The 13110-nt window shown below is 35.4% G+C and overlaps 2 protein-coding genes across 4 annotated transcripts; one reads left to right on the top strand and one right to left on the bottom strand.

The window, feature by feature from the left end:
* The first annotated feature begins 885 nt into the window (after positions 1–885).
* LOC125223243 (polyadenylate-binding protein 2-like) lies at positions 886–3514 on the top strand. 3 transcript variants are annotated; one of them, XM_048126295.1, is made up of 6 exons: positions 886–1015; positions 1116–1218; positions 1708–1778; positions 2766–2957; positions 3053–3183; positions 3263–3514. In XM_048126295.1, the coding sequence occupies exons 1-6, from the start codon at positions 968–970 to the stop codon at positions 3309–3311; spliced, it is 594 nt and encodes a 197-aa protein (XP_047982252.1). In that variant the 5' UTR covers positions 886–967; the 3' UTR covers positions 3312–3514. The 3 variants fall into 3 exon arrangements, with proteins under 3 accessions (XP_047982252.1, XP_047982253.1, XP_047982251.1); XM_048126296.1 differs by having other exon boundaries at positions 1705–1778; positions 3053–3162; XM_048126294.1 differs by having other exon boundaries at positions 1705–1778.
* A 2911-nt stretch (positions 3515–6425) lies between these two features.
* Positions 6426–12071, bottom strand: LOC125217524 (pentatricopeptide repeat-containing protein At1g10910, chloroplastic). Its single transcript, XM_048119041.1, has 9 exons — positions 12054–12071; positions 11229–11492; positions 10414–10716; positions 9749–9853; positions 9002–9101; positions 8274–8593; positions 7283–7459; positions 7075–7203; positions 6426–6887 (listed from the first exon to the last, which is right to left on the bottom strand). Exons 1-9 carry the CDS (start codon positions 12054–12056, stop codon positions 6645–6647), a joined length of 1644 nt encoding a protein of 547 aa, XP_047974998.1. The 5' UTR covers positions 12057–12071; the 3' UTR covers positions 6426–6644.
* Positions 12072–13110: the final 1039 nt, after the last annotated feature.

The raw sequence follows: 13110 nt of genomic DNA, 5'->3' as shown, positions 1-13110 counted from the left end.
CGTTCAGTGCTATACCACACTAATGTCATCTTATTTCAGCAAGGCTTAGAAATATGCGGACTGACATTACAACCTTTCACGATAGGTAGCCAAAGCCTATCTAGGTTGTGAAATTCTTCTTTTTCTTTTCGCAAAGCATTGCATAGATCCGACCGTGTTACATTAAAGTGGACGACGCCCACAACCGGTCTACTAAGCAAAAGACTTAGACTTTGTTTACTTCTTATGCATTTAAATGTTTGTAAAACATCTTATAAATGCACAAGCAAACACAATATAATAATAATAGTGATTCTATTCGTGCGAGACTGCTCGAATAATACTGAATCGGGTTAAAAGTGGATTGTAGAGTTTTACGTATACAAGCAAGATTCTATTCGAGCGAAACTTGCTCAAAACATGCTTTTCAGTATACCAAACCTAACAAAACTGTTCTTTTGCACGGTTTCAAGACAAAAATGCCATTTTGAGGGGTTTGAGCAATCTGGTCTTTTTGAACTTTTAATATTTTAAATATGATATTATTTTAGTTACGTACTAAATTTGATATTATTTTAAAATTATCATTCTTATTTCCTTATGTCATCTTTCACTTTATTTCTTTATTTTAAAATTAGATTTAATTTTACAAAATTAAATTTTAATTTTTAATTTATAAATATCAATAATTTTTTTCAATATATACACACTTCATTAATTTATCTTAGTATGGACGGAGGGGAGGGAGTAATAAGTTAAAATAATTTCTATAGGATAAAATATTTAATATCCACTACTAACAATTTCACGAAAAGAATTGATAAATTGTTTTACTTAAGCTAATGTACACCGTATTTGCTGTCTAAATACCAATCAGGGACAAAACTGTAACTTCATATACTTTATTTATCGTGCACAAAGAATTTCTATTCTCGCAAGGGAGTGTGTGTATGTGTGTGAGTGAGGGGAAGAGAGAAAGAGAGATCGGATGGAAGGCGATGTCGAGATGGCGGCGGCGGAAGAGGGAGCTGTCGTCGTATGTCCCATCTCCATTTTCTGGCGTTATCTAATTTTCATTAGATTTCCTTCTCTCTATCATCGAAACTGGTATGACATGTGATTTCGCGTGTTTGAAGGAGCTGGATGATATGAAAAAGAGGCTGAAGGAGATGGAGGATGAGGCTGCCACTCTTCGGGAAATGCAGGCGAAAGTTGAACAAGAAATGGGCGCCGTTCAAGGTTGCCCCTTTCCCTCCTACAGCGTCACACACACATTCTCCTAATGTTGGTATTTCTGTTATCAAATTTGCAATTAGCGTATGAGTCGTGATATGTTCTTCTTGTGTATGGATGTTCTTTTTCTTATCTTATCTTATCATCAGTTTCGCTAATCTCATGTAAATTGATGGAAGATTTTTTCTGTCAACTGACATTTAAAGATTTTAGCTTTTATCACTGAAGTTGTTGTCTCTGATTATCTAAGAGGGATCACATTTTGTATAAGACATATGATCCCAGCGGGTAATGTTATCTTTATTGTGGTATTAATGATAATGGATGAAGATTGTCAGGTAACAACGCTTCTCTTGGAATATAGCTAATTATTTTCGTAGGGGTTTGCTTAAGTGATGTTTTTTGTATAATAACATTGATGACAGTAATCCTTTATCCAATTCTGCATAAATAAGTTTATTTACATTGGTATGCATATTTTTTTTATTACAGCAGATCCCGCTGCAGCTGCAGCTAATCAGACAAATAGGGAAGAAGTGGATGCTCGATCAATCTTTGTTGGCAATGTGAGACTGCTTCTGTATTTATGAATTGTACTTGTGGGATACCACCACTGTCTTAACTCTTAAGTAGTTTGTCTATGGGATATTGAGACGTCTTTTGATGTCTGCATGGTTTCTTACACTCCATCTGTCCCGTAATAGGAGTCCTATTTGGTTATGGCACAGTTTTAAGAAATGTAAAGAAAAGTGAGTGGAGTAAGTTACTGGAATATGAGTCTCACTTATATATATTAGTTTTATAATAAAATGTGAATGGAATAAGTTGGTGGAATGTGGGCCCTACTTACCATTTATGGTAAAAGTGAAATAGAACTCTTATTGTAGGACGGACGGAAATGGCAAAAGAGGACTCTTTTTGTGGGACGGGAGGAGTATCATGTTTCGAGATATTGACTTGTTTTCTTATTTACTGGAGTTTATTAATTTGTTGGGCTTATCACAGGTTACATGTTAGTATCTGTAAATTCCATTATATTATCGGTCTTCAATCTATTGACTACTATCTTTTATGATGTGTCCTTCATCCACGAAATAAACAGCTATGGTTGTATATGTGATGTTTGCCTTCTTAATGTGCTTGCTTATGGGAATTACTAGCAGAAGATAATTGTATATGGAACCATGAATCTTATGCTCTAAATCTAATTTTCTCTTGTCATATTATTATGTGTTCTGCATGTATCGGATTGCTGTTATACTGACCGTTACCCAGTCTATGGTTTGTAATCCTAGATTACTTTCCTACATATGCAGTATTCTTTTTATATTTGTTTGTTTTGGTCGTGTCCTTATGTTCTTGAATATTACCTTCACTGATCGTGCTATTAAACATGTAGGTCAATACTTTTCTTGGTTGCTACTAACATATGACCTAATTTATTGTTGTTCTATTCAATTGAGTTTGTTCCAATAGAAGGAATGTACATATGCTGGTCTCTACTGGCTTTGTTTCTAAGACAATTGAATCTGACAGCGGTTTTTGCTTTATAGGTGGATTATTCATGTACCCCAGAGGAAGTGCAGCAGCATTTCCAGTCTTGTGGGACTGTGAATAGAGTAACTATCAGGACTAACAAGTATGGGCAGCCAAAGGGGTATGCCTATGTTGAGTTCCTTGAAACCGAAGCTGTTGAGCAAGCTCTTCTTCTGACTGAATCTGAGCTTCATGGTCGCCAGTTGAAGGTCAAGCACATCCTGCTTTTCCGTTCATTTCGAGAATTCACATGTGTCAGCATATTCTGTGAGTTGCTGAAGAATCATGTCGACATTGTATCCAGGTATCAGCCAAGAGGACCAACGTTCCGGGCATGAAACAGTTCCGACCTCGGCGTTCCAATCCCCAAATGGGCTATCGATCTAGGACGCCTTTCATGGCTGCTCCATACATGTATTCTCCTTACGGATATGGGTATGATTGTCTGAGGGAACAGCCCTATATAATGTTAGATTACTCGCAACTCAGTCGTGTCGGATGTTCGATTTTGCAGGAAAATCCCCAGGTTTCGAGTACCAATGAGATACAGCCCTTACTTCTGATCCTCAGTTTCTCAAAACCTCATGCTCCTGGAGTAATTAATCGCCTTTGCGTGCACATGATGTTATAGGCGGCGGTGATATGCAAGGAAAGTGAAGCTTTTAGTGTAATCACTTTGCTCTTATGTTTGTATGCATAAATTATACTCCTATTAAGGGAGAAACACTTGCCAACACAAATAAGATATTCCAAAACAATTACTATATATTGCATAGTACTAGATAATTGGTTCCAAGGTTTTCTTGAAAAAAAATACAGTAGAAGAAAATACCGGTGATGCTGAAAATTAATTTTAATGAGTAGAACATAATAAACTAAATGGAAAGGTCTATAATTGCTACAATGAATTCCAAGAGACATTGGTTCCTAAAGTCAGCATATTTTAAGCTACATTTATATGGAAGATCATATGTGTAACATCCTTGAGCATATGGAAAATCATATGTGTAACATCCTTGACCAAAGTATGTGTATCATTTTATATTTTTGTATACGACTATTATTTTGTCTATTAATATTATGGACATGAATTTATTAAGCAATGGTATTAAATAAATTTTCATAATTAAGTAATAGTTAAACTACGTATATGTAATATATAAATGTATACACTATTTTAGAAATATAATTAATGAAAGTAATTAAAATATATACATGCTTTTGTGTATGTGAAAGGACTTCCAATATTTTAGTACTAGTAATGTATTTCTACATATGCGAGCTTGATTTTCTTATGTAATAATATTATTTAAGTTGGTTAAGTGGTTTGAAATGAGGACACGTATAAGAGAAAACGAGGAGGAGATGGCAATTTCATCTCATGCAATTGACGTGTGTAGTATGAAAGGATGAATCATTTTATTACATGGATAGTAATAGAAAATGAGGAGGATAATAAATAAAAATAATAACATTAGAAGCAAAAAAATCATTGATAAATGAGGGAGAGAAATGAGAAAAAAAAAAGAAACTTAGAAGAAGACTGGACGAGCATGCAAAAGAAAAATAAAATTTGGATGTAGAGGCACAGAACGGAAAGAGGAATCTAGAGTTCGGTTAAATTACTTGCTATGAGTTCGGTTAAATTACTTGTTATAATCAGGTGTGTATATGTGTATTGACTTAGAGTGAATATTTAAATTATATGACGTCAACTTGATATAGTTATATGTCATTGATATTGATTGTGGAATATAGCATAGATGGAATATAGCATAGATAGGTATAATTTCGTATAGTATTGGAATTATGTACTTCAATTGATTAAAAATACTTCAATTGATTAAAAAGGATCTGTGACGGTCTTGCCCTTGATCTGAAATCACAATGGAAATATTAGAAATCTTCGGGTCAAATCATATTGGGACCTACGGGTCGAATCATAGGACCTCCGGGTCAAATTATATTGGTACCTACGGGTTAAATCACAGTGCAACCTTTGGATCAATCATATTGGCATATTGGAAATTCCGGACACATACCAGACCTGATTTGTCACAGAATAATAATTTGAACAAAGTGGCATATGTATACATATGGATATGTAGTTACTTTATTTCAAGTGGTATTCATTTATTATAAATTATCAGATACATATGGATATGTAGTTACTTTATTTCAAGTGGTATTCATTTATTATAAATTATCAGAGAGTGGTTGGGGTGTGACAATATGCCACTGAATACAACTTGTATATGAGCCTGACGTTAGATCAGGTATCTTAGATAAAATAGGCCATGGAGCCTTAAGATCTGATGATTCAACTAAGATATTAAAACTAGAGAGTTCTGCAAAATATTTATTTTAAGAATAAGAAACGATCTCCTTATTTATTTTAAAATAGTTGCAAACTGAGGTGTTTCTGTTAACATTCTCAATGATATGGTTTCTTATGCTTGGGCCTTAGTAGTTACATTAGTTATTTATTACAAGGGAAATTCCAATTATCTTCTCGATATAAAGCCAAGGGTCAACGTGTCTTCTTTTAGCTATATATTTTTAGTTCAATAAACCTACTTACGGTTTAATCAAACCCTCTAACAGAAGTAGCAACATTTAATATCATACAAAGTTTAAAATTCAATGATACATGAAGATTTAATGTCATATTAAGTTTGATACTCCATGAAACATGACATTAAACAGTTTATATTTGTATCTCAATATATAGTGTTATGTTTAGTGATAAATACAATGAAAAATAATGGTTTTAACTAACACACAACAACATATTGATCATAACATTTTGACCTCCACAAAATAACATTAAACCAGTCTTACTTGTCCTTCACAACCTTGTCCTGTCCAGTTTTATTCACGATCAATTTCCGCTACCAGTTTTTATCAAATAAAGCAATGACAATCATAGCACCAATTTCTTGTAACCTTACAGGTACTTCGTTCATACACTTTACAAATACTTTTAGTGTATGATCTTCCAGAGCTCATAAATCAAACAATTTCTTACACATTTCTCTATGTCAATGTCATACTTGGATGGTTGAATAAATCTTATATAGTGAGACACTGATGTAAAGAAAAAAAATTATAGGGGGAAAATAAATACGAAGTAAAATTATTGAAGCCAATAACAGAATCTACATCTATAATAAGTTAATAACTATCATCGTGAAAATACCAAAATGTGAATCTAACTTGCCAACTGAGTGAGAGGAAGTACCCATCAAAATTTAACATCACTAGAGTAGTTTTAATTTGAAACTCTATCAAGAAGTTGCGAATATAAAACTGGTAAATAGTTTCAAGCTATTACTAGTGTTATCCTACTTGAGTCATGCCATGCAGTAACTTTTCTATAAGCATTCCTTAAACTTCTAGAACATGAAAATTGTACCTTGTGCAGATTCAGCAAGAAAACGAGTTACATCAGAGACCAAGGACAAAAAATCCAGAAAAGGGCAGATTTCATTTTCCAACTGCAAGAAAATTCACTGAGGAGAACACTTTGCACAATTTCCAGTAAGGAATTATTAGTAAATTCAAGTACAAGATATATAGTCATCAAAATGCAAAAGGTTACAAAGCTAAACTGAAGGTTTTGCCTTTAAGTACCTCTTCATTAAGTCAACTTTTGCATTCATCTAACACAGGGCATATTAAATTTAAGCTGATATGCATTCGAAAAGATAGCTGCATACGAAACATATTGAACCATAGATAAAGAAATCTGGAATAAAATACAGAAAACTGAAATTGATAGAGAAAAGATTGGGACGAACCCCAGCCAAGAAAGGAACAAATTCCTAGGATAAAGGTAACGCCTAAATATCATGCATATCTTTATTCTCGATCATATCAAAAGCACACCTTAAACGCTAAGAACTCATGTTCGTCCGTTGCTCCTCTCTACGTAATTTATTTGTCTTCAACACGGTATGATGCTTATACATTAATTCTGCAATTGACTGGTCAAAGAAGTGTGAATTCTTGAGTATCATATCACTTGTAGTTGAATCAACAGCATAACCTTGACCAGGCATCCACTGTAGCAAATGAAGAAGCAGGTCTTTCTTTTCGGGTTGCTCAATGTAACGGGAAATGGCCAAGTGAAATATATCCTGTAACATATGAGGCAATAAATGACTAAATTCGAAATACAAAAATTCAATGAGGTTTAAAGCAAGATAGAAATAAGACCTGTACTACACTTGAGTACAATGGGATATTCGTACATGCTTAAGAGAAGCAAGAACGGGTAAAGGAGCAGACATAGAAGCACATTTTGCCATGGTGATATATGACTACCTGATCAATCTTGTAGTTTGAGTTGTGAATAGATTTGATCACATCATTTACTAAGTTTATGTTGCCGTTCCTCATAAAGGAGATAGCAAACTTCTTAATGGCTGGCTTAGGGATTAACTCTGCATTATCCTGATGAAATGGAAGAGCAATAAATACGTAGGCCACAGAGAACGATAATCTATTTAGATACTCAAAACAGAACTCGTACCTTGACAACTAGATATGCTTCTTTAAGAAGTCCACCTGAAAGTAAAATGTGTAAAATTTTTCCATGAAGGGCCTTATTCATCGTTCTCTTGCTATATTTCAGCATAGTATATACTGAAAATGCTTCTGAATATGCACCCATTGAACCCAGAGATTTCATCAAAGAGACACAGAGATCCTGCAAAGATAAAAACTTTAAATAAATGTGGAGCTAATTCAATGAGTTCTACTATTCTTAGCATGTCCTATCATAGTAACTGGAGTCATTTCCATCATCTTTACATTGTTTGATCTTTTAGCAGTTACTGCTTCACCACATGTAGGATTATATTCATTAAATCATGAGATGACAATTATCGGTAAGTAAATGGTGAGGAAAGACTAAAGTAAAATTTGAATATTACAAATGATATTATTCTGTAGATCAAACCTCTCAAAGTAATAAAACAATTACAAAATCAACCAAATATAATAGTTTCTCATCCTTCAAATAATTGCATAACTCAACCTCAACTAATAGTCTCCCAAGCCTTTTTCTGAATCACTGGGGCAACAAAAAAATCAAGGAAACAAATTTCATTCATATAGCAAATGGATTTGGAGATTTGGATTTGATGGGATGATTTAGAGGACCTTTTTATAAAATCCAGAAAAAAAATCCCCCCTCGAAAAAATTCAGAAAAATCACTCAAAAATGATTTAAAATATTTATCAAACTCATTGCAAACAAGTTCTCTGAATTTGCTGTTGCGAATATAAGTCCTCAAATCTAAATCTGTTATTTGTAATTTTACAGAATGCTCAGGACAAATGCAAACATTTCACCAATTTTCTCAAAAAAACCAGCCTCTTAGCGTGGTTCCTAAATGAGAAGAGAACATGCACAACAGGTGAGCATATTGATTATGCCTCAGGTAAAAGCTACAAGAACAAATAAAATCATTTGGGGCTCAGAAAACAGTACTTCTGTTCTGCGGCATACAATATATTACCTCCAGAGGCTGGTGACCTTTGCTGTGCATATCCTCCATTGTACGATAGGCAAGTAAATACAGCTGCTCCTTGCAGAAATATTTTATTAAAATTTTGAAGGTACTCCAATCAGGACTAATTGCTGAATCATCCATTTTCTTCATCATCTTCATTACATTCTCCATGTCACCTGATCTACAATAGGCACATAGCATTGAATTCAAAATAACCACATCGTATTTGTCATACTTCATCTCAAATTCACTAGCCAGCTGTTTTGCTTCATCAATCAGTTTGCCACGGCAGAGGGCTGAAATCATTATGCTGTAGGAGTAACCATCTACATGTGTTTTGAGCCAAGATTGTAATTAGTATGGTAATGTAGGTAACTCCAAAAGGAGATTCAGAAATGTAAGATAAAAAAAAAACTAAAATACATGTCCACATCGTGAAATTATTCTGCATTTCAAACTACATAGAAACAAACAGAGAATTTGCAACATTTTAAAATTGTCTCCACTCCTTCAGACCATTACTAGAGAATTTGCTACTGACGGCTATTCTCATATGTGCATTAAATCTTGTGAATTGTGATCATAAAGATTTTAAATTTCTGGTTCTTATATCTGTTCCAAACAAAGTTCAAGAAAAACTTATTTGGTTTCAGGCTGTGAGGTTAGTGGGTGTTACAAATATAATTTGTTTCCTATTATTAGAGACAAAGTTTCCACTGTTTCCATGCACTTACCATTTTTCACTTCCTTTCTCCTCATTTCATCAAAAACTATTTTAGCCTCTACAAGTTTCCCAGACTTAGCAAGGCCATCCATCAGCAAACAGTATGGCATCTGCAAAGTTAGTGACAGATAAGTTAGCAGCGGCTCTAGAAACTCCCCAATTTGATTGCGAAATCTAAAGTTGCCCCAATTGCAGCATGATGCAATTGTAGTTATAAAAAAAAGTACAATTTTTAAAGATATTACAAACTAAAACATAATGTTGTAAAGCAAAACCACTCTTACAATTTTACCCTTATCATAATAATGCACAACCACGAAGCTCCTTAGTCTTGACTTGACCCAATTTTGCCTACAATTCACAACCATGAAGCTTCTTAGTCGTGAATTGATCATATTGATCCTACAATTCATGGCCAAAATGCTTTATAGTCGTGAATGTACCCTATTTTGCTACAATCTACCACCACAAAGCTTCTTAGTCATGAATTGACTCATTTTGCCACAATTCACATGCATGAAGCTTCTTAGGCGTGAATTAATGCTAATGCACACAAATTAAGGGCAAAACAGCAGTTTAAGCCAAAATGGCCATTTTTATCTTTGTTGCTATTTTTTATCTATATAAAAGCAAAATGGTATCATTATATATTAGCTCATTTACTAATCACTACATCACAGGCACGCACCATACATGCAGATCATTTTGAACTTCAATAGAAACACAAAATGGATGCAAAATGTAGATTCATTGTCACCTCATCTTCAGCATAGCCTAAAGCTTGCAGTTCATCTAGCAGTTCTCTTGATTTCTCAAATAGCCCTGCTCTAACATATACTTTCAGCAGAGTTGTGAGAATGACCTGAAAAAATACCACACAATCAGCAAGATGTAAAATATTTGCTAGCAGAAATCATTCCCCAACTTCAAGCAGTCATCATTGGGCACAAGGAGCTATATTTCACAAAGCATTGGCACTCAGTAGAATTACACATCTATAACTGATAAGTATGCCTAGACCTAACTGATCTTTTCTAAATAAGAAAAGATGGAGTTTCAGAGCACAAATAATATGCTCGGGTTACCTACAAAGGCTGATAATAATTATAGTTTGCTATATCAATGATATCATCATTACAATAAACACTAAGTTGGGCCCTCAACTTTAGCGAGAAAGGGAGCAATAAAATAAGTTAATGCTTTCTGCCTTGCTTGCTGATACCAATTATTTCCCTTTCTTCCCCATATCTCCAATTCTAAGGTTAATATGTGCAAAAAGATACTCGATGAAATTTTTCTACATCATTTACTTTTAATCGACATGAACATAGATTAATTCTCTGCGATAAACAATATTACCAGCACATAGCCATATAATTGGATAAGGTCTGCACAATAAAGGCTGGGAATTCAGAAATACACCTTGTTCAAAGTTAATCCTGCAGATCTCATGTCTTGAATTACTTTATCAGCCTTCCTATAATTCCCATCAATAGCATATGCATTTAACAAAGAGCTGTAGTGAAAGACATTAGGTAAATTTCCTTCTGACTTCATCTCATCAAAGTATTTTTCCGCTTCTTCGCATTGATTATTTGAAGCACAAACTGATATTAGTGTTCCGTACAGTACATCATCCATACTCAATCCCCTGGATTTCATTTCATGGACCAGTTCCATTGCCTTAGAGTAACCACCTTTGACCTTGGCACAACCCGAAAGTAGCTAAAATGACGAAAATAAAAATTGTGAGGTCATATGAAAACTGAAGAACTCCGCAAACAGCCATTTGATGACAACAAGAAATTGTTAATTTTCTTACCTATCTGAATATATTTTACAAGCAGCTATGGTATCAACTCTTGTGCATGTGAGTTCACAATTTAAGATTGTTATTAATATACTGGGTACTCTTGCACTATGTGAATAACAACATGAAAAAGAGTGTTTGTTGCATATGATTATTCAATCCACATCGGCTTCTATTTGTAATACTACCTCCGCCCCTTAAAAATAGAAACTATTTCCATTTTGGTCCGTCCCTTAAAATTAGAAACTTTCTATTTTTAAAAAAAATTCTCTCTAATGAGGTGAGACCTATTCTCCACTAACAATATTTCAACCACTTTTTCTTTCTATCTCTCTCTTACTTTACCAATTGCGCATTAAAACCCGTGGCGTTTCAAAAGTTTTTGTTTTTAAAAGACGAAGGTGGTGTTAAACATAGAGTAACATACCGTACTATAAGTTACAATATCAGGTATGAGACCAGCTTGCTTCATTTGATTAAATAGCTTGAGGCTGCTGTTGAACTTGCCACATTTAATTAGACAACTTAGTGTGGAGTTACAAACAGATACATTGCTCCTTGTAGAGTCATCTTTGATGCTATTGTATATCTCTAAGGCCTTCGCAGCATTAGAATCCCTCCCCACAAACTTTATGTAACTGCTGTAGGAAGCAATATTAGTTTTTCCATGACGCCGCATCCAATCAAAAAGCTGCAAAAATTCCAAGTGGCATATTATAACAACAAGATGATGAGTTTTTCCTTTATTGTAAACCGTTTTTATCAGAAAGAGTGTCAGTAGGAGAAAACCCTCATAAAAGCACATATAAACTGATATGACATAGCATTGGATCATATGATTCATATCTATCAAGTAGAAAATAATACCAGATAGCCATAAATCGGGAAAGAAAAATATCTACAGCAACAGCCTCAAATTTTTGCTCAAGGAAACCAAAACTTAAGGGTAAAATGAAAATCTGAATGACAAGGTATAACAACAAGATTCTAATCATTTTATAACAAAATGGGAACATCTCAAAATGCCAAAGCTGTAAACAGGTATTAAATGGCGCATGCTATTTTGCATATGATTTGTTAGTTGTTCAACCATATATACATGGATTTGACTACTAGAAAATATTTATGATTTCAATGGCTGTCTGGTTTACACCAAAAGACTCCTTGTTTCCTAGTCTGCATTAACAGTATCTATATGCTACACACAAAGTGAACTTAGACATTTTATGCACGGGTTATATAACAAAGACACCATTGTAATGTTGGGGATCTGCCTTTGCAAAGATCTCTTTCAGGCCTATAAATATCAGCATAAGTCTGTGCTCAAAGTTTGTGTTATTAAGAAAAAGTTAAAAGGAATATTTTATTTCACTACGACACACTAGCTAATCAAGAAAATGACAAATTGCTTTATTGACATCAGTAATCACTAATCACTAATCAGAACAAACAATACAGTCAGCGAGTTCATTATTAAAGAGTTAAGGCCAAAAATGGTCCCTCACATATGGTTGTTTTACCAATTTGGTCCCCAACATTATCTTTTTGGTTATTTGGTCCCTCACAAATTAACTCTAACCCGAATTGGTCCCAACTTGACGGAACCGTCAAGAATAGACGGTAACCCCTCCCCCGCCTCAACCCGCCGCAACCCATGCCGCCTCAAAACCCTCATGTAATATACATTACCGTCTATTATTCAGAGCTTGTTCTGCACCAGCACGACTCCGTCAACGATGGAGTAATGCTTGTGCTCGCTATCGACGATTTGGTGCGGCTTGCAGTAGACCGTCAGCAGGATGAACAGACCAGCGAATGCTCCGGCGGGCGTCATGGCCGGCGATTGCTGAAGAAAATTGGGCGTTGGGGTTTTTATGGAAACGGTTTGCGAGCTAGCAGTTGATAAAAAGATGGAGGGTTGGTTGGGGAGGAGAAATTAAGGAAATTAAATTGGATTTATCCTGCTATCGACGATTTGGTGAGGAGATCCTCATCCAGATACGGATCCACATCGGAGAACAGCAACATGTACTCCAGCAACCCGGATTCCTCTCGGGTCGGGCAGGAGCCACGACGCTGCCTCGGCCTCCTCCTCAGAGCCGGCAGCGGCGGCATCAGCGTCGTAGAAGGGCGAGACGGGGAGGTGGTCGTGGCAGCGGGCGAGCGGGTTGGCGGAGTGGAGGGCGGCGGCGGCGGCCTTGCAGGTGAAGGAGGCAGGGGCCTGCTCGCAGACCTCGCAGATCCAGACGCGGCCGTGGCGCGAAGCCAGCTCGTTTGCCGCGTGGACGTCGGCGTCGCACGCGCGGCAG

Source organism: Salvia hispanica, chromosome 4 (assembly GCF_023119035.1).
Source record: "Salvia hispanica cultivar TCC Black 2014 chromosome 4, UniMelb_Shisp_WGS_1.0, whole genome shotgun sequence".
Classification (NCBI taxonomy): Eukaryota; Viridiplantae; Streptophyta; class Magnoliopsida; order Lamiales; family Lamiaceae; genus Salvia; species Salvia hispanica.
This window is presented reverse-complemented; position numbering and strand designations above follow the sequence as displayed.